General features: G+C 46.9%; 1 protein-coding gene across 1 annotated transcript in view; it reads left to right on the top strand.

Annotated features, from left to right (window-relative positions):
* Window positions 1-21922, top strand: part of VWF (von Willebrand factor) — a 137863-nt gene that overhangs the window by 82559 nt on the left and 33382 nt on the right. The window contains exons 23-36 of the mRNA XM_007089645.3: window positions 2573-2713; window positions 2915-3028; window positions 4236-4392; window positions 5160-5318; window positions 5996-6131; window positions 8655-10033; window positions 12164-12280; window positions 12376-12516; window positions 12789-12932; window positions 14201-14365; window positions 15295-15338; window positions 15641-15818; window positions 20065-20285; window positions 21705-21897. Of these exons, the coding sequence (XP_007089707.2) occupies window positions 2573-2713; window positions 2915-3028; window positions 4236-4392; window positions 5160-5318; window positions 5996-6131; window positions 8655-10033; window positions 12164-12280; window positions 12376-12516; window positions 12789-12932; window positions 14201-14365; window positions 15295-15338; window positions 15641-15818; window positions 20065-20285; window positions 21705-21897 (3289 nt within the window). The remainder of the gene's footprint in view (window positions 1-2572; window positions 2714-2914; window positions 3029-4235; window positions 4393-5159; window positions 5319-5995; window positions 6132-8654; window positions 10034-12163; window positions 12281-12375; window positions 12517-12788; window positions 12933-14200; window positions 14366-15294; window positions 15339-15640; window positions 15819-20064; window positions 20286-21704; window positions 21898-21922) is intronic.

Raw genomic sequence — 21922 nt, 5'->3', positions numbered from 1 at the left:
AGCCCACTGGCCCTGCCACTGCCATGGGGGAAAGTGGCTGGTCATCTCGTCTGGTCTCCTTTCCCAGACAAATAAGACCATTGATTCAAGGTGTAGAGTCAGCCTTGGCTGTTTCTGGAAACCAGCTGCATGTAGGAAGGACTGTGGCTGGCCCCAACCCAGCAAACCATTCCTTGAGTGGCCTTGCTAGGCATGCAGTTTATATCCCCCAAAGAAGGAAGTGAAAGATGAGGCAATAGCTTTTCTTAAGGTTTCTTGACCTAAAGAGGCATACTGATCACGCGCCATATTGTTAAAACACTGTGAAACATTCTGGGGTGTTGCCTTGCCATTTGAACCATAGACCAGTACATTCTGAGAGCTATTTGTAGAACTGCTGACAACCTAGTTTAGAGAAAGTTACGCCATTTGTGTCCAGGTTCCAACAGTTTGTTTGGACTTTGTTTTTCTAACTGACAAGTGTGGGACAAGTATTCTGTCTACTCTGGTGGCTGATTTAGCCTCAGTAGCATCTCTGACAGCACCATTCATTTCGGCTGTACTGAAGTGAGGCTGCACTGCCCTTATTTCCTGTGGTGCCCACTCTACTTCCTGAACACAGTAACAATTCACTCATTCATTTATTCAACAAATCCTTACTAAGCTCTATTATGTATCAAGCCCTGTTCTAGGCACTGTGGCTACAGCAGGGAAAAAATTACAAATGTATATGCACGTATGTATATGTATATAAATATGGGTATGAATATGCGTATGTATATGCGTATGTGTGTACATGGGAATATATATGTGTGTGTATGTGTGCGTGTGTGTATGTAAACCCTTGTCTTAGTTTCCTATTGCTGCTATAACATATTACCAAACTTAGTAATTTAAAACAACAACATAAATTTATTTTATTTTTAAATTTAATGTTTATTTACTTATGACAGAGAGAGATAGAGAGTGTGAGCATGCACACAAGTGGGGGAGGGGCAGAGAGAAAGGAAGACAGAGAATCCAAAGCAGGCTCCGCTCTGCCAACACAAAGCCTGATGTGGGGCTTGAACCCACAAACTATGAGATCACGACCTGAGCAGAAGTCAGACGCTCAACCGACTGAGCCACCCAGGTACCCCAGGAACATAAATTTATTATCTGAGGGTTCTGGAGGTCAAAAGTATGAAGGGCTGCATTCTCCTGGAGGCTTTAGGGGAGAATCCGTTTCCTTGCCTTGTCTAGCTTCTGGGGCCTGCTTGCATTCCTTGGCTCATGGTCCCATCCTCCATCTTCAAAACAAACAGCACAGCATCTTCCAATATCTCTCTGCTTCTGCCAGCTCATCCTTCTCTGACTCCTCCCGTGCACCTTGTAAGACCCTATGATTATACCGGGCCCACTTAGATTGTCCAGGACAACCTTCCCATCCTGAGATCCTTAACCTAATCACATCAGCAAAGTTCCTCTTGCCATGTGTGGATTAGGGCATGGACATCTTTGCAGGGGGGGCACGGTGTTGCCTGACACAACCCTGGTGGAGATTGTATTCTAATGGGGCTATTATTTTAGATTGGTTGGTCTGATGAGACCTGTCTGAAAAGGTAACATGAGCAGAGTCTTCAGGGAAGGGAGGGAGTGAATCATATAAATATCCAGACAAAAGAATTTAAGCTGTTGGAATAGCATGTTCAAAGGCCCTACAGTGGATGGCCTTTGGGGTATTTGAACAAGGAGGCCACTGTGGCTGGAGAAGAGGGACTGGAGTGAATGGTAGTTAATAAGGGCAGGGGCCGTACTATGAGGGGCCTACTATGAGTAGGCCTTTCGTCCAATTATGTGAACACTCTTCTTATATGTTTCCCAGTAAGTTCATCCTTGTACCAAATAGATTCTCTGTATTGAAACAAAAGAGAGCAAGTCACATCTCAAGACAGGGCTCTAAGTATGTTGTAAGAGCATAATACGCTTTGTTTTCCAGGCTAGATATTTCTAGTTCTTTACATAGTTTTTATGTGATGGTTTCCATTCATTCAGCAATCACTTGTTCAGGACTCGTAGCTGCCCATGCTTGCATGTTGTATACATGATAGGTGAACACAGAGACAAATAAGATATTATGTCAACCCTGGTGGCATTTGACACACAGCAGAATCCTAGCCAGACTGTTCTGGACAGGCTGCAGTTGTCCAGGTAATGGGCTTGCGTTATTACACTGTCCACAGTAAAGTATGACTAGAACGTTCCCTCTTTGGATCTGTACACTCTCATTGATGTGATGTTGAACTGGCTCCTCTTTCTGCTCAGCCTGTTGCTGGGGAGAGTGATGGTTTATACTGGAGCAGGTTGTCTCTCTCTGTGAATGACCTGTGTTTAACTGGAAGATGGGGGACATGAGGAAGCCTGGAAAAACCTTGGCAAGGACAAGGCTTTGCCGATTATCCTGGTCTGCTTCTGGGTCTCCGTCCCTGTCCTTTTTCCAGCCTCTCCTTCTTCTGATGAACCTGCCTTCTTTGCTGCCCAGAACTCTCCTTTCCCCGAGTAAGAGAGTTTGCTCCAAGGTTTACAGTGCTCATGATCTCATCTTGTCTGTTAGGAGAAAGTGTGTGGTCTATGTGGGAATTTTGATGGCATCCAGAACAATGACTTCACCACCAGCAGCCTCCAAGTAGAAGAAGATCCCGTGGACTTTGGGAATTCCTGGAAAGTGAGCCCGCGGTGTGCCGACACCAGGAAAGTATGTCTGGGGTCTCTGTGTGGACTGAGCCCAAGAAGCGTGCTTCCTGGAACGTCCCCATCAGTTTTATGGGGGTTGGAGGGGGGTGGGGTGGAGGGGGGGTGGTATGAACTTCAGTGGAGGCATGGCTCCAGAGGAGGGTCTCTTGGATCCTTCTGGGCTGTGTTTTGGTCCATCTGTGTCCTCTTGCCTATTCCCCAGGTACCACTGGACTCATCCCCTGCTACCTGTCACAGCAACGTCATGAAGCAGACAATGGTGGATTCCTCCTGCAGGATCCTCACCAGTGATATTTTCCAGGACTGCAACAGGCTGGTGAGGGCTGTGGGGTCATTGGAGGCAGAAGACTGCTAAGGGTTGGCCGAGTGGCTTGGGCACTTGGAGCATGAGCTTCTAATTGTGGACACAACCTTGGAGGCTTTGAATTGGTCTCTATCAAGTCACCTTTTTACTCCCTTTCTCAGCTTCAGGCTGGGAAACAGAATGCATAAAGGACAGTGTATGAGGAGAGCAATTCCTGGCGAACCATTTTTCTTCTACGCAAGGCAGAGCTCTTCTGGGCATCTGCCAATGCTTCTCTTTTGGCCTCGGTCTTAGAACTTGTGTGCACATGTATGTGGGTCTCTGTGTGGGTACACGTGTATATATGTATATGTGCACGCACACAGCCACGTACACACGCATGCGCTCTGTAGCACCACATGTATGAAACCAGTCTTAGCAATCCTTTTATCTATCCAGTGACTTTTAGTTCCTGAGGATACTTCAGAGAGTACCTAGGGTTGGCTAGTTGGGTGGACACCCTGGGCATCTCGGTTGGAGGAAGGAAGATAGTGAGGCAGCCAGGGAGATCAGGATTGTTGGAATGTGTTGGAAACAATGATGCGCTTAATGTCTGAATTCATTTCTACCACAACTACCTTGGAAAAGGCCAGTGTGTGCAGCAGTGTGTGGGAGCGGGCAGGGAAGGTGAGAAGGGGTTACTGAGATCTAATGTGGGTAGTGAGTGGGAAGCTTGGGGGGCGGAGTCTGGGAGGCGAAGGCCGGTCCTACAGTCCAGCGGAATAGCCCCACAGCGCCCCAGTGAGGCAGCATGAGCAGTCCTGATGTGTTCCTTCCTTCGTTTTGAGGCAAAGGAAGAAGGCAACCAGCATGTATGTGTTTATGAGAAACAGCTAACACCTGTGAGGTTGAGTGTGGGTTATGGGAATGGCTGGCTGGCTGAGCAGGTATGTGGGACGATGGATAGAAGAGAACGTTCTGAAAAATTCTAAGGCATATCACATCCTATGAAAGGCCAGCAACACTCCTCTATTCAGCTTTTCTTGTTGGAATCCAGATTAGGACTAGGAATTAGTATGCCTTTGTACCCACTCCCTGTTGGGGCCACTGACCAGCATTTCTCCTTCTACCCTGGAGCCCCAGTTGCCCTACTCTGATCACCAGAATATTTTCCCCCAGACCAAGAGCCAGGGTTCCTGAATTCTGCCCAGACCTAGGCTACCCTGAGACTCCCTTGCAGGTGGACCCTGACCCATTCCTGGATGTTTGCATCTATGACACTTGCTCCTGTGAGTCCATTGGGGACTGTGCCTGCTTCTGTGACACCATTGCTGCCTACGCCCACGTGTGTGCCCAGCACGGCAAGGTGGTGGCCTGGAGGACAGCCACATTGTGTCGTGAGTCCTGATGTCCCTCAGACACCATCTCTCATGGATCTAGACTTTAACACCCCTAAGTGGGGTGTGGGAGGACTCCTTCGTGGGAGAGAACATAGAGCTCCTGTATGGGGACAGATGGCTGAGGGTTGAAGGGAGTTAAGACATTGATGGGCATGCCTGGTTGGTTCAGTCAGTTGAGCATCCGACTCTTGATTTCAGCTCAGGTCATGATCTTGCCACCTATTTGGGATTCTATCTCCCCCTCTTTCTTTTCCCCTCCCCCATGCTCGCTCTTTCTCTCTCTCAAAAGAAATAAACTTAAAAAAAAAAGACATTGATGTGAGTGAGTAGGAAGAGGGGACAGTGATTGAAGGCATTAATACATAGAGAAATTCCAGAAGAGGGAGAAGATGAAACAGTGATGAAAAGAAGAAGGAAGTCAATATTTTAATTAAATTCAGTATCTTTAATTAGATGCTATTATATTTGCCAATGTGAGTGATCAATGCATACATTATTTATAGAGAGTCTTCCTTGGGTGGGAGCAGCTGAATGTTTTTATATGGAGAACAGATTCAGAACCATTAGGTTCCTGGCTTAGGTGGTTTAAAACCTGGGCAGCCTCTAATACTGGTGACTCACACGCTGCTTAGTTCCCCACCGGCATCATCACTTCCCCCAGGGCTGTCACCACCATGGGTCTCACTACCATCTCTTTGGGGACTTTGGTGCCCTCCCATCTTCTCGGGTGGTACAGGGTGCCTGCTCATGTTCTATCTACACAGCCCAGAGCTGCGAGGAGAGGAATCTCCATGAGAACGGGTATGAGTGTGAATGGCGCTATAACAGCTGTGCCCTGGCCTGTCCCATCACGTGCCAGCATCCTGAGCCACTGGCATGCCCGGTGCAGTGTGTGGAAGGCTGCCATGCACACTGCCCTCCGGGTAAGTCAACTGTCCTGGGTCAGGAAGGGTTGGAGGGCGGGGCTGGGCTGTCAGGAAAGGTGCTTCCTGATGGTGCTCAACTTCACCCCGTGGTGTCCTGTCCCTGTCCTTACCACCCTGGGTTCTGCTTCCAGGTGCCCTTTCATCCAAGCCAGGCCAGCTATGATTTTTGTCAAGTTCAGCTCCTGTACCGTGCTTGTGTCTGCCTATTTATGGGCTTACCATTGAGAGCACTTTCTGATAGAACTTTCTGGAATGGTGGGAAAGTTCTGTGGAAAGGTAGCTCCTGTGTCTAAGGAATTGAAGTTTCAATTTTATTTAGTGTCGGTTTACCTTGAAATTTTACTAGCTGCCTGTGGTTACTGGCCACTCTATTGGATAGCACAGATCTAGAGTAATCAAATATATTCTTTGGTGGAGTGAAAACAGCCTTGGAGATAAGATTTCATTTGTCCTGAGGCTTGGGCATGGTGAGTTAGGGGGAAGGAATATCCCCTCCCAGTCTTACAGAGGGATACACCAGGCCCAAAGAAAGAGAGTTGCTTTCTAAGTGGTGAGGTGGTCCTTGAGGGAGGCGGGCAGAGCTAGCTTCTGGTAGAGGCTCCTTTAGCTAAAAAGCGAGTCTTCCTTGTGGGAAAGGTGAGAGTTTTCTTCCTAATGGGGGGTTTGTCATGCAGGGAAAATCCTGGATGAGCTTTTGCAGACCTGCATCGACCCCAAAGACTGTCCTGTGTGTGAGGTGGCTGGTCGTCGCTTGGCCTCAGGGAAGAAAATCACCTTGAACCCCAATGACCCTGAGCACTGCCAAATTTGGTAAAACAGACCCTCTGGTGTTTGAAGTGATGTTTTCTGGGGCCTCTTCAGAGACGTAGGTTTGGGGAGGAGCTTGCTATGTTAGTTGAGAGGTTGAGTGTTTGTTTTGTTTTATTTCTAGACTTTGCTTCTCTCTCTTTAAGGACAGACTACATTGCGTCCCCAGAAAACACTTCTTGAGAGACTGAAGTATTTTCGTTTCTTCCATCTTGTGGAAGGATATAGTCTCTTACTGTTAGAAATAAGCCCATTGACCCAATGAAAGGAGGGACGCAGAGACTCAGAGCACAAAGAAGCGAGGTTTTAATCAACCTTCTTGCAAGAGTGGGTATCTGATGGACAGGAGCACTCGGGGCAGTTACACAGACAATTTATCTCCTAGCAGAAGTCCCTCCCCCAATTCTTCATTGGTTTGAGTACTACAGAGGTTACAGCCTTACCTGGATGTCTCCTATGCACATGAAGGGCAAAAAGTAGTCTGGTAGGAACAAATGTTCATTCCCTGAGGTGACACAGAGACCTTTCAGTCCCTCCTCCCTGTTTTCTTTGGTGCATGCTCATTGCCAAGCCTGCAAAAATAAGCCTGAGAAATGGAGAGGGGAAGACCTAGGAAGTGAAGTATCTAAGCGTTTGGGACTCCATTGTGAGGGTCAGTTGTACGTATTTCCAGTAGGTTGTAAACTCATTGTTAGACAATACAACTTTTATTTGGTACTTTTGAAAATGAATCCTCTCCCTTATTTCTCACATTATTGTCCCTGGAGATCACATCTAGTCCAAAGACAGATACCTATGGAAGTCAAATTGCTTTTTACTCAGAGCCCCGACCCCTCAGTGTGACATAGACACCTTGGGGCCACAGCCAAGGTCCCAGGATGGGGCTTTTGTAGTTGGGAGGGAAGACACTATCACTGCACCCTGGGTTCTCACTTGGATTACCTCTGGGAACTGGACTTTGGGGAGGTGAGAAGGAGTCCTCAGGGTGAGCTCTGAACTTTCTGAAGCTCTGCTCCCAAGTAGGGAACATGTGTTCAGATGTTGATGTGTTTAACACCACGCCCTGACACTGATCGAGCCTTGTGGGAACTTGAACTTGAGAACTTACATTTTCTGGGGAAGGGCTGTGGCCACAGCTGCCAGAGTCAGATCCCACCACTGCCATCTGTACAAACAAGGGGAACAGTGTCGGGGGTTAATTTTCTAGCAGACACAGGAAACTAGAGAGTATGGCACTCACGCATTGTTAACCAAGAATTGAAGCAATAAATCGTGTGGACCATGGGGGAAGTAAGAATTAACTTCCAAGTACGATTCTGCCTGCCCACCTTCCCCATGCTGAAATGGAGACCGTAAGGAATGAAAAAGGGGAGAAGCTGACACTGACTTGGGGTTCTGAGCCACACAGGCATGAGAGCTTGGAGCCCTCTCCCGGCCTCCCTCTGCTGTCCCATGGCGAGGGCAGCTACCAGGGTACACACTGTGGCTTCAGACAGCTGTGTGCAATAATTCCAAAACAGGCTGGGGACATTGCATGAGAGGCAAGGCACAGGGGACGTTTCTCAAGGCTCAGGGAACTGCTGCCTCTCAGCTTTACTGGGGTTGCTGAGGGCAAGTGGCCTCAAAGGCGGAGAGTACGTATAGGGGATGGTCCCAACCTCTGTGGGTCTCCACCATGGGGCAGCTTGATTTCACCTGTGGTTTGGTATACCTTGCCATCTCTAGGACGCTGGTGAGGAGTGACCAGAAGGGTCTGGGAACTTGGTTTGGTAGTGCAGGAATTTGTATGAGGGTAAGGGCTCTGCTGCAGACTTGTGCTTGGGGCTGGGTACAGGGCCTAGCCTCTCCCTGGCACATGACAGGTGTTCACCGCATGGCCCTTGGAGGAATGAATGAACAAGCCACTGTCTTTTCCCCTAACATCTTGGACATTCCCAACTTTGTTCTGGGATAAAGTTGGGATTTTGAATCTTTATTCATCTTTCCAAAACGTTTTTAATCCACTTTTTTCTCTTTTTCTTGAGGCCCAACATATTATACAAAATTCATACAGCTTAAATTGTCACAGAAAATACTGTAAAGCCTTTATCTTCAATAGGACCTTTACCAGTCTTGGTCAGCATCATTCTTTTAGAGCATTATTTGTCTTTGGAGACACTTGGAAGAAGGTTTGGATTATAATTAAATATTTATGCTATTAGAGATGTAGGTTGAAAAGACATCAACTTTGAGTGGCAGTGTGGATATCCTAGAAGCAAGAAAGGTTCTTCCTCAGGTGCTATGATGGATTAAAGCTTTGGCTTCTAGAATAAAGGGAGGCCTATTGCTGCATGTGTAGAGGTGCTATTTGGGGACATATGTTAAAGAATGCTGTGTCACTTAGGTGGGGAGTGATTCATGGGACCTCAGTTCAGGCAGGCCAGGCAGGCAGTTCTATGGGAATATATGTGGGATGGTTCTAAATAAGGCTGAGGAGTGCCCAAAAGTTTTTCCTGAACCACTCCTGGTTTTCTCTCTCTACCGCAGTCATTGTGATGGTGTCAACCTCACCTGTGAGGCCTGCAGGGAGTCTGGAGGCCTAGTGGTGCCCCCCACAGAAGGCCCGGTCAGAGCCACCACCCCATACGTGGAGGACACCCCGGAGCCGCCCCTCCACGACTTCTATTGCAGCAGGCTTCTGGACCTGGTTTTCCTGCTAGACGGCTCCTCCAAGCTGTCCGAGGCTGAGTTCGAAGTGCTGAAGGCCTTTGTGGTGGGCATGATGGAGCGTCTGCACATCTCCCAGAAGCGGATCCGCGTGGCCGTGGTGGAGTATCATGACGGCTCCCACGCCTACATCCAGCTCAAGGACCGGAAGCGACCCTCGGAGCTACGGCGCATTGCCAGCCAGGTGAAGTATGCAGGCAGTGAGGTGGCCTCCACCAGCGAGGTCTTGAAGTACACTCTGTTCCAGATCTTTGGCAAGATTGATCGCCCTGAAGCATCCCGCATTGCCCTGCTCCTGATGGCCAGCCAGGAGCCCCAGAGGCTGGGCCGGAATTTGATCCGTTACGTGCAGGCCCTGAAGAAGAAGAAAGTCATCATGATCCCGGTGGGCATCGGGCCCCATGCCAACCTCAGGCAGATCCACACCATTGAGAAGCAGGCCCCCGAGAACAAGGCCTTTGTGCTCAGTGGTGTGGACGAGCTGGAGCAGCAAAGGGATAAAATTATCAACTACCTCTGTGACCTTGCCCCCGAAGCGCCTGCCCCTACCCAGCATCCCCCTATGGTACCAGTCACTGTGGGTCCAGGGCTCATGGGGGTTTCATCCTCGGGACCCAAAAGGAACCCCACGGTTCTGGACGTGGTGTTTGTCCTGGAAGGGTCCGACAAAATTGGTGAGGCCAACTTTAACAAGAGCAGGGAGTTCATGGAGGAGGTGATTCGGCGCATGGATGTGGGCCAGGACGGCATCCACATCACAGTGCTGCAGTACTCGTACATGGTGACCGTGGAGTACACCTTCAGGGAGGCCCAGTCCAAGGGTGAGGTCCTGCAGCAGGTGCGGGAGATCCGATACCGGGGTGGCAATAGGACCAACACTGGACTGGCCCTGCAGTACCTGTCTGAACACAGCTTCTCAGCCAGCCAGGGGGACCGGGAGCAGGCACCTAACCTGGTCTACATGGTCACTGGAAACCCCGCCTCCGATGAGATCAAGCGGATGCCTGGAGACATCCAGGTGGTACCCATCGGAGTGGGCCCTCATGCCAACCTGCCGGAGCTGGAGCAGCTCAGCTGGCCCAATGCCCCCATCCTCATCCAGGACTTTGGCGTGCTCCCCCAAGAGGCTCCTGATCTGGTGCTGCAGAGGTGCTGCTCTGGAGACGGGCTGCAGATCCCTACCCTCTCCCCCACCCCAGGTATGCGGGCACCTGGCCTGGTGAGAGAGCTGCTGAGAGCTGAGAGCTGGCGGGGATGCAGTTCTTGGGTACTAATCCTGCTTTTCTGCTCTGTATCTTCAGTCAAACCCTCGCCTTTAGAGTACGAGCCTTTTGGGGAAAGGAGCTTATAAATTCAAAGGTTATACAAGGCTATTGTTAAAATATAAACAATACCAATGATGTAGAGTAAAAAAAATACAAGTTTTGGTTTATCCCACAGCCTCATCCCCACCTAATCCCACTCCTTGCTTTGGAGATAACCTGTTCAGTCTGGGGACTCTCAGCTTTGACCGCACTGGATGGGTAAAATTACTCTAAGTAACTGGTGTTCTTTGGGGCAAGGCCAGAAGTTGGGTGACAGGTGGAGGGTTGCATCCTCAGATTCTGGAACCAGACTGCATTAGTTTGAAATTCAACTCTGCCGCTTACTAGCTGGGTGATTTGGGGCAATTTATTTTTGTAATGGTTTTGGGCAATTTTGAGCAAATACCTCTGTGTATATGTTTCCTTATCTGTGAAAAAAAGTGGGGATGACAATAGTACTTGTAAAATGCTTAGGGCAGTACCCAGGACATAGCCAAGTGCTCAAAAACTGGTTGCTACTGCTATTGTTGCCTCCTTCTTAACTGATACTAATGTCTAATCAGCTCCTAGTTCTAGAGCACAGGAATGTTTAAGACAGTCCTTGGTGTGTTTGGGACCATCCCAGAATAACTGATTTCTTTTTTTCCCCAAAGAACTTGATTGTTTTTTTTTTTAATTAAGTGTAATTAACATACAATGTTAGTTTCAGGTGTACAACACAATGATTGAACAATTCTATCCATTTCTCAGTGCTCATCACAATGAGTGTACTCTTAATCCCCTTTATCTATTTCACCCATCCCCCACCCACCCCCTCTCTGGTAACCAACTACAGTTTTTTTCTCTGTATTTAAGTCTTTTTGTGTGCATGTATTTTTTTGTTTGTTTGTCTCTTTTTCCTTTGTTCATTTGTTTCGTTTCTTGAAGTCCAAAGATGAGTAAAATCATATGGTATTTGTCTTTCTTTGACTTATTTCACTTAGCATTAGGTCTACGCTCTAGCTCCATCCATGTTGTTGCAAATGTCACTATTTCATTCTTTTTTTATCGCTGAATAATATTCCATTGTGTGCATGTGTATGTATGTATGTATATACACCACATCTTCTTTATCCATTCATTTATGGAAGGACACTTGGGTTGGTTCCATGTCTTAGCTATTGTAAATAATGTTGCAGTAAACATAGGGTGCACATATCTTCTCGAGGATGTGGAGAAAAAGGAACCCTTGTGCACTGTGGGTGGAATGCAAATTGGTGGAAAATAGTATGGAGGTTACTCAAAAGATTAAAAACAGAATTACCACATGATCCAGTCATCCCACTATTGGGTATTTGCCCAAAGAAAATGAAACACTAACACCAGAGTAAGTGTCTCTTAGTTAATATCTCTTAATTCTCACACTTGTTTTAAGTGCCTTTGTTTTTGTTTTAACCAGAGCCACAGGTTTATTTAAATTCTTGTGATATTTCTGCTGAGGAGAACGGTAATAGCATTATCTGATCAAATCTGGAATGGCCTTCAGGCCAGAGGTTGTTTCTGTGCTGTGATCATGACTCTGTGCCCAAACATTACCATGCACACTGGTCATTTATAGTTGGAATACCTTATAGCACGTTCACCAGCCCATAAGACTTGAGAGCATGGAAGTCGCCCTCTAGCCCCATGCTGCCACTCCCATTTCCTTTGGCCATCTCCCTCTTATTCTTCAATATTTTGCTCAATTCTAGAAGAGTTGCAGCCTCCAGTTACTGAGGGAGCAGATGCATCTTGCTCTCATCTATAGGCATTTAAACTGCCTTTGGGTGGATTTGGAGTCTTCCCAATGTCTGCCACCCTGGGGCACTTCTGGGTTCCCTTCCCCCTTTCCCGGCCCATGTTAACCATCATGCAGGACCGGTGGAGGCACCCTCCCCTTCATGGTTCCTCATGGTGGGTGGCATCCTGCATGTTCTTGGATGCTGTGTCTGCTACAGTGGGCCTGGTGTGCTCACTTGGGTGCCCACCCTCTTGGTGTCTTTGCAGACTGTAGCCAGCCCCTGGATGTGATCCTCCTCCTGGATGGCTCCTCCAGCTTGCCAGCTTCTTATTTTGGTGAAATGAAGAGTTTTGCGAAGGCTTTCATTTCAAAAGCCAACATAGGTGAGCGATGCACCTGTTGGAGCAGGTTGGGAAGGAGCTCTTTCTGGGGCTCCACCTGATCCAGAGTGCGATTTCCACGTTGTCTTTCCTGTTAGGGCCTCGGCTCACTCAGGTGTCAGTGCTGCAGTATGGAAGCATCACCACCATCGACGTGCCGTGGAATGTGGCCTATGAGAAAGTCCATTTGCTGAGCCTCGTGGACCTCATGCAGCAGGAGGGAGGCCCCAACCGAATTGGTAACCTGGTGCTATGGGCTGGGAGGCAGGAGCTTCGTCTGGTCTTAATTCTTGGCATATGTAACTAAGTGACCTCGGCCAGTCACTTTGCTCTTTAGGCTAGTTTCCCTCCCTGTAAAGTGTGGGCCTGGATGCTCTTCCGGATCTGATTTGTGTGTTTCTCCATCTCTGAATCCTTCTGTTTGGTTGACCTAAGGATCTGCCATGAGACAGGATGCCCAGCATTTCCTGCCGTCAGGACTGACTTGTTGTGGACTGTTCTCCATTCTCAGGGGATGCTTTGGGCTTTGCTGTGCGATATGTCACCTCAGAAGTCCACGGTGCCAGGCCTGGAGCCTCGAAGGTGGTGGTCATCCTGGTCATGGGTGTCTCCATGGATTCGGTGGACGCTGCAGCCGATGCAGCCAGGTCCAACCGTAAGTGTCCAGTGTGCAATCCCGAGACTCTCCTAACCTGCTAGAAGATTGAAAGCAGCTGGCGGGATTGCTTTTGGATGGCCTGATGGTTGTGAATGCTTAATAGCCACCCGTGGCCTGGTTCCAAACAGCAGGAAGTGGACCAATCCCTGTGTTACTTAGAAACCAAACAGTAATAAATATGCATTTGTCCTTCATTTGTCTGCTTGCTGTCAACTGTCACTTTTAGTGCTTCCCTTTGTGTCCAGGGCTGGGGCTGGGTCAGACCTCCACACCTTTCCTTTTGGAAGTGGTGTGGTGTCCTTGCCCTGTCCCCAGTCTCACCACCTCACCACGTCTGAGGCCAGAGGGACTCATTATGGGGTGGTGAGAACCATCAGACCTTCACATGTGCCAAGCTCTTTTCCAGTACCTGCCTAATGGGTTAATGATTGATGAGATGATGACCTGAGCCGAAATCTAGAGTCAGACACTTAACCGACTAAGCCACCAGGCGCCCCTGTAATAACTTTCTGATGGAATCCCAACTGCCATCCTTGTCCCCTGTAGTTCATAAACAACATGGTGGCTGTAGCCACCCTTTAAAGACTGGTCAGCCCATGTCACTCCTCTGCCCCAAAGTCTTGACTGGCTTCCCCTTTCGTTCAGAGAACATGTTATGTCCTTGTGTGGGCTGTGAAGATTTGCATGGTCTGTGACCCACTTCCTCTCGTGTTTGGTCTGCTCCAGCCACCCTGGAGCACACATTCAGACTGCTGCTCAGAGCCTCTTCACTCTTTGTTCACTCTGCTTGGGACATCCTCTTGGCTTCTTCTGTCCTCACCTCAGGTCTCTGCTCAAATGTCATCAAATGCTTATCCAGCCACCTTGCATGAAACAGTAATTCCCACTTCTACCCTGGGCACTCCCATCCTCATATCTCATTTTGTTTTTTCCTAAGCACTTACCCACGTCTGAAATACTAGAGATTTCCTTATATGTGTGTTTTTTTGGACTGTCTTTGCCAGGTGCAAGGTCCACAAAGACAGGGACTTCATCTGCTTGGCTCACTGTATCCCCATTGCTTAGAATAGTACCTGACACAGGGTGGTGTCATTAAAACTGGTTGACTGACTGAATATTTGCTCATGGGGTCACTTTATGTGACCCATCTAGGAAGCATGAGGCTCTGTACAGATGCTGGGGATAGGTTCAGGTCAGTCCACTTTGGGCCCACCTGACCAAAGCAGGTTAACACAGACCCTTTCTCGTTCCTCTGCTAACCCCAGGAGTGACAGTGATCCCCATTGGAATTGGGGATCGGTATGATGAGGCCCAGCTGAGGATCTTGGCAGGCCCAAAGGCCAGCTCCAATGTGGTGAAGCTCCAGCGAATCGAAGACCTTCCCACCATGGTCACCCTAGGAAATTCCTTCTTCCACAAGCTATGCTCTGGTGAGTCTTGTAATGCCTTTCATACCCCCTCAAAAGGAAAAACCCCATTCTAGAGACCCAAAGGTATGCATGCACAAGATCTGGCCTTGAATGAAGATTGTTACATAGACCAGGACCTTTAAGTTTCTGTTCATGGAAAGTTTGTACTAAAAACATCCGAGGGACCACCAGAAAGTTCTCTGTGTAAAGCCCTCCTTCCATCCTAACTGTCCATCAAGACTTTAGCAGAGACAACCCATGCTTGCTGGCGCAGAGTGATCTTGAACAAAGAAGTGGAAGACAGATGCAGGGAACCCCAGCAGCCTGCAGACCATGGTCTTCTTCCCCATGTCCTATATTCACCCTCAGCCTGAGTATATAGGGCCTTAGAAAAACAGTAATGTAGAATCTAATATCAAAGTGCCATGGCTTAAACTGACTTAGGTTAGAATTTTTATTTTTATCATATATAATTCTTTTTACCTGATTTTATTTATTTTCCTAATGTGATTAGCTCTGAGTCAAAACCTACTAGAGTTATTGCCCTTTCCTGCTGGAAGATAGCTCTCCTGGAAGGACTCTTAAAGGTCTCTTTCGAATTTCTGGGACCTTGCCTCATTTCCTCCCCAACTCCTCACTAGGCACTGATCTACACATGAAATGGGAAAAGGAGTTTCTGGCCTGAGAAGCTTCATGCCCTGTAGAGATTGCTGTGTTCTTACTGTTGTTATCACCATAGTTATTGAGAACCACAGAGCATGCCTGAAGAGCCACAGGGTGACCACCTCTTAACCTGGTGGACCTGCATATACTCACAGTCAAACCTGGTCAGACCCTTTTTGCAGAGTGAAGTCCCCTTCCGGGACTAGCCCTGGGGCCACACAGACTTTGTGATGGCTTCTGCTGCAGGTTGGGAATCGGAACTCAGATCTTAATTGTGTCTGTTTCAGGGTTCCTTGGAGTTTGCGTGGATGAGGAAGGGAATGAGAAGAGAGTGAGTTCCTTTCAGCGCTGGCTTTGAAAGAAAGATAAGAATGAGTATTTGGGGTGCTTGTTCCCCCTTTTTCCTCCTTTGGTCTTGGTCCAGTTCTCCCTCTTATATCCTGCTTTTGTGCATGTGTGTGGATGTGTGGGGACGTTCCACCTGTAAATCTTGTGTTCTGCATCCTTGCTGCTTGGGCCCATGTCCAAGTCCTAGTCTCTGTGTCCTCAGAGGGGGTCAGTTGCCCAGTTGATGGGCTTAGCGCAGGACTGGCTCATCCTGTACCTGCCTGAATCTGCTTCTTTCTTCTGTAGCCCGGGGACATCTGGACCCTGCCAGACCAGTGTCACACAGTTACTTGCCTGCCAGATGGCCAGACCTTGCTGAAGAGTCATCGAGTCAACTGTGACCGAGGCCCGAGGCCATCATGTCCCAACAGCCAGCCCCCTCTCAGGGTGGAGGAGACTTGTGGCTGCCGCTGGACCTGCCCCTGTGAGTCCGATGCTTCATCAGCCTGGGTGGTGTTGCAGGGGCAGTGCTTTTAGTGTGGCTGTGCAGAGAGGTAGACCAGAAGCCCCTTTCCCTCCTCACTACATGTAGAATGCTACTTTCACCCATGTTCCCTCCCTCTTGTGTCTTTTGGATGTATGTTCATTCAGTCCCAGGGATCGGTGTTCTCCTCCTGTGTCTTTGGAAAGCACCTCCCCAGATAATGCATAACCAGAAGGAAGAATTGATTGTTTCTTTCTCAACTTGGCTGTTGGCAAGTCATTAGAAGTCTATGCTGTAGAAGTAGAACAGTGAGAGGGACGCCCCCAGAAAACTCTTCACTCACACCTGGAGCTGGATGGGAGTTGGGTGCCATGGTACATCGTCACAGTGGCCTCGTTTATGAGGAGGACATAGTAAACTCCATCTTATGCAGCCCTGTGGAGGGCATTCATCCGTGGGGGAGGGTTAGCCCCCGCCTCATGGTTGGGAGAAATGGCTGCATAGGTAATACGTACCTGGCATATAATTCCTGTGTTAAATAGACACAACCAGTGGGATAAAACCAAAACTGTATTTTATTCCTCGGCCTCCCTTGACAGTTTATTTAGTAGGATAAATTGTCTCCCTGGACTGGATGAGAATGCTACCAGACCTGTGTCATCTCTGTTTATTCATAAAGAGTTCTATGGTTACTTTAAGTTATAAAACAAAGGCTCAACTTGGTAATTAGGTGCCCACTCCTGTGTAATCACCAAAACCTTAACCTTGAGTTAGAGTTAAAACAGCTCCCTACTCCCAGTTTGTGCTGCCTGCCCCCAAGAAAGGGGTGTGTTCTGCCTCTCCCCCAGCTTGGGGAACCTTCTGAAGAAGGTTCTCCCGTGACTGGTGCTTCTGTGAGAGGGCTCTGTGCTCTCTGGCCTGGCAGATGTTTAAGGTGACCACTTTACCTTGCCAGCTCTCAGAGGCTCCCCTGCTCTATTCCTCTGGTACTCAATCTTGGGGTGCAGAAGGATTCTGTATCATTGGGCTGCCTGCTGCTTCTCCTTGCCAGGGAGTGGAGTGTGCCTGCTTCCCCAAACAGCAGCAAGCCACATCTGGGCAATAGTAATAGCTTCTTTCTTTCACATTCTTCAGGTTAAGTTTCAGACACTGGTCCAGGGTCCCTGTAACTGCATGATACACAAACCCATCTCTGGGAGTGGCCTCTTGAAAGTCCTGTTCACAAGGCTTGGTTGTCCCTAGTGGGGCACCTGGGGGTGTGAGACCCACAATGCAATAGGAACTCTGTACAAACAAATGTCTTCTTAAATCCAGTCCCTCAATACCCCTCTTGACTCCTTTTATAACCTTGACTCTTTATACTCTCTTTTATCAGAAGCAATAAAACTAGATTTGGGCTATTTTTTTAAGCATTTAAAACATTTTAAAATTAAAAATATTTAAAACTTTTTATTTTGGACAATTTCAGGTTTACAAAAAAAGCTGTACAAATGATACAAAGAATTCCTGAGTATCTTCACCCAGCTTGGTGTATCTTATATAATCACAGTATAATGATCAAAATCAGGAATTAACATCCATAAAGTACACCTGTAAACATCTTACTCAGTTTTTATCAGCTGTCCCACTCATGTCCTTTGTTCAGAGGTAGGATTCAATTCAGAATCCCACATGACATTAAGTCGTCATGTTTCTGTAGTCTCCTTCAATCTACAACAGATCCTAAGTATTTCTTTGATTTTTATGACCTTGACATTTTTGAAGAGTTCTGGCTAGTAATTTTGTAGAATGTCCCTCAATTTGGGTTAGATTTAGGTTACACATTTTGTTAAGAATACCCCGGAAGACATGCTGTATCTTTTTTGTTTGTCAAGAGGAGACACAGGATATCAATTTGTCTCATTACAGGTGACGTTAAGTTTGATCACTTGGTTTAGGTGATATTTACCAGATTTTTCCACTGTAAAATTACCGTTTTCCTCCTCGTAATTAATAATGATCATATACAGAGATATTTTGAAACTCTGGAAATATACTTTTACCCACTAAGTTTACCATGCATTGATGATCCTCACCTGAAACAGTTTTTATTGTGTTTGCCAGATAGTGATTTTTGATTTCCATCATCCCCTCCGCATTTACTAGTTGGAATTCCATTGAAAGGAAGAATTTTTCCTTCTCTGTCATTGATTAATTCAGTTAATTATTTGTATCAACATGGGCTCATTGGTTCTTATTTTATTCTGTGGGGTATAATCAATTACTAGCATCATTTATTTTCTTGGTTGATGGTCTCAGATGTGGCTAATGGGAACCCTTTCAATTTGACTCTTGTGTCCTTTTGACATGTCTACCTCCCTCTCTCACACAGTAAGGAGTCTGGCTCTCATTATCCACGATATATTTATATGTTGGCTTAATCCCAGAATACACATAAAGTAGTTTCAGAATTGCTAACCAATGCCTGGATGAAAAACAAATCTAACTAGAGTACAGTATTCATATGCAATTCTTTTTGTCTTTTGCCTTTAGTACATAGTACATTCCCGCCTACCCCACCTGTATTATTTAGATTAGTTTCTCCCCTAACAGTGTAGTTATGTTATTTATTACCATGATTTCAATTTGTTTCTGTTTGTGTTTCATTTTGGGTTTCCCTCATCCCCATCCTTGTTGAGTTTATTCATTTGTTCTTGTACGTGAATTACTAACATTGCCCCAAATGTGAGAATGTACAGAAAGGTTTATTCAGAGTGTCTCTCCACTCTTCCCATCCCTCCGTGCTTTCTACTAGTTTCCACTTATGTTCCCTGCAGGTAACCAGTCTCGTTCATTTCAGGTTCATCCTTCTTCACAAATAAGCTTTGCCTTTTTTGCTTAAAAACATAGTCCAGAAATCCTCCCTACCAGTTCAAAGACAGCAGAGGGCATAGGAGAGGACCACAGAAGTGAAGTAATTTATCCAAGGTCACAGTATAAGCACAGGGTGGAACAGAATTCAGTCTTGAGTTTCTCTGGCTCTGAAGCACCCACTTCATGGTAACAGTTTATGTGACGCTGGGCAGAGCCATTCTCACTAGCTTGCCACGTGTGAGCTAATACTTCTTTACCTGTGACTTGTGACATCCTCATAGCAGAGGGGCTGATCTCCTGAAGACGTGACACTTTCCATAGCTGGAGTGTTGGGAACCACTTGCTGCATGGGCATCAAGTGCCCCTCGGGAGTGACTGACTGCTCTGGGCCTCAGGGGATTTTGAGTCGAAGAGCTCCAGGCAGGCTGCTCAGCTCTGACAGATGGTGCATCCAGCCTCTTCATTTGTTAGTGGCTGTGCTGCTTGACGCATAGGCCACGGATGCAGGTGGAGGTTGCCTGGACCTGGTATGAGCTAGGGACATCAGTGCAGCCTCACAGACCACTGAGCCTGCCTCTCAGTCCTTGGGCTTTTATTTACCCACCACCATAGCTGTGGTCACAGATGCTCTGGAAAGCTCATCTCCAACTTCCTTTAGGTCTAAGATTAGCTTTCAAATCATGCATGGCAGTGGTGCCTTCCATGGGAGGGTTTTACAGAACCATCTTATGCAGATGCAAGATGATGAGTGTTTCCAAGTGGTGTTTTAACAGGACCCTTGAGAATTTGCTGATCGTGTGAATGAATGAGTGGCAAATGAGGGAGTGTGGAGACCCAATCATTTGTTTTGGCTTCAGAAATATTTCTCTCGTGTGATCATCTCTTAAGGGATCAAGTCAACATGGCCACTTGTACAATTAGAAACTTGGCAGCTGAGAGGACACATGTGTCTTTAGGTGAACTTTCTTTACAATGAGCTCATAAGCTCATGATATGCTTAGATCCTCATGATTTCAACAAGTCATAACAACCCTGAAACTTAACTTTGTTTCCTGAGCCAAAGCATCCCTGTAGAGATCATTCACTTTACACGTTAACATTTTTTGGAAGTATGGTTGTATAATTTTCCATGTTTTTTTGTGATACTTGTCCTTCTAAACCTTCTCTAGAAAAATATTTAATGGCCAAGTGTTACTTAGCTAAGCCGCTCTCTCTACCTCTCATAATTTCAGATTCCTAATCTGTAAAAAGGAGGAAGTTAGACTACATAACCTCAAAGGGCTCGTTCTGAGCTCAACTCTATTTATCTGTTTGCAACATGGTAACATCTGCCTCTTTGCATGTGTGGGAGTTTGGATAATGTCACATCCATCCTTTGCTCTCCCCTGTTCAGGTGTGTGCATGGGCAGCTCTACCCGGCACATTGTGACCTTTGATGGACAGAATTTCAAGCTAACTGGCAGCTGTTCCTATGTCCTCTTTCAAAACAAGGAGCAGGACCTGGAGGTGATTCTCCATAATGGTGCCTGCATCCCTGAGACGAGGCAGGCCTGCATGAAGTCCATTGAGGTGAAACATGACGGCCTCTCAGTTGAGCTCCACAGTGACATGCAGGTGAGAGGTGCTTTCTGTGGGTCCCATGCAAGGCAGCAACAGAACCCCCAAGAAGCCTCTGGTGGCACTTGGTTTTAGCTGGTGTGTCTGTTAGGGACACACCAGCTTCTGCCCCACCAGCAGAGCACCACCTTCTTAGGAGAAGCTTATTTTCATCTCCCTTGTGGCATGATTTCATGTTGTTCTGGGCCCAGATTTGGAAGAAAGGATCCATTTTAGGTAGCATTACATTACAAATCTAGTGCTGGTTTCTGGTGCTGGCAGAAAATTGGGAGAGACACCAGAGCTGTTTACCCAGCAGGCATGATGAGCCCAGTGCATAGGACCTGTGCGTTTTCCAAAGGAGAATATTTAGGATCTACATTAGGGCCTTTGAAAATATTTAGGGCCTGATCAAAACGTATGGCTCCAAAATTTGAGAGGAAAGCTGCAACACTGATAAAAATAAATGTTTGTTTACAAAAGGCTACATATGACAACTTCTTGTTCATTTAGAAATCACAAATATTTCGGGGCGCCTGGGTGGCTCAGTCGGTTCAGTGTCCGACTTCGGCTCAGGTCATGATCTCGTGGGCCGTGAGTTCGAGCCCCGCGTCAGGCTCTGTGCTGACAGCTCAGAGCCTGGAGCCTGTTTCAGATTCTGTGTCTCCCTCTCTCTCTGACCCTCCCCTGTTCATGCTCTGTCTCTCTCTGTCTCAAAAATAAATAAATGTTAAAAAAAAAAAAACAACACAAATATTTCATTATGTGAAAGTAACTTGTAGTAACCTTCTTCTCATTTTGTAAGAATTTCTGAATATGCACATTCATTGCTGAAAAATCATAGCTAGTCCTATATTAAATGAGTAGCTCAAGTCCAAAATTTTAAAATCAAAAGGATAAAAAGCCTTCCAAAACCTTTAACAGCAAAAATTATATTCACCCTGGGACTTTTAGTATGTTTGATATGATGTATAATGGGGCCTCCAAAGAGCTGGTGACCAAAAATACACATATATACATACATACATACATACATACATACATACATACATACATACATACATAAATGAACTTAACATAGTCCTGTGAGATGCTCCTGGAGACACCACCCTGATGAACTGACAAAAGGCAACTTTCTCAGTGTTTCTGGAAGGGGTTGCCCTTCCCTGTTGAATGTACACAGACTCAAGGCTGGCTTTAACCCCTGGGCTTTCAGGCCATCTGTATAGGATTTTAATGCTCTGTTCTCCCATCAAGCTCTGCAAAGCCCCTTCATCTTAGAAAAGCTGCTGTCAGATATCAGAGTTTGTGGATGACACTGGAGTTGAATGTGGCAGAAGCATAGGGACTATCAGTAACCTCAGGAAGAAACGAAGATGAAATTCTAAGATTCTTTATTGTGATGACCACTGATGAGTCATTTTCTTCTTTGGGCAGCTGACAGTGAATGGAAGACTGGTCTCTGTCCCATATGTGGGTGGGGACATAGAAGTCAATGTCTATGGCACCATCATGTATGAGATGAGATTCAACCATCTTGGCCACATCTTCACATTCACTCCACAAAACAATGAGTTCCAGCTGCAGCTCAGCCCCAAGACCTTTGCTTCGAAGATGTATGGTCTCTGTGGTGAGAACATTCTCCTGACTGTCCC

The sequence above is a fragment of the Panthera tigris genome, chromosome B4 (genome assembly GCF_018350195.1).
Source record: "Panthera tigris isolate Pti1 chromosome B4, P.tigris_Pti1_mat1.1, whole genome shotgun sequence".
Lineage (NCBI taxonomy): Eukaryota > Metazoa > Chordata > Mammalia > Carnivora > Felidae > Panthera > Panthera tigris.
The sequence above is the reverse complement of the archived record's forward strand: the minus strand, read 5'-3'. Positions and strand labels throughout refer to the sequence as shown.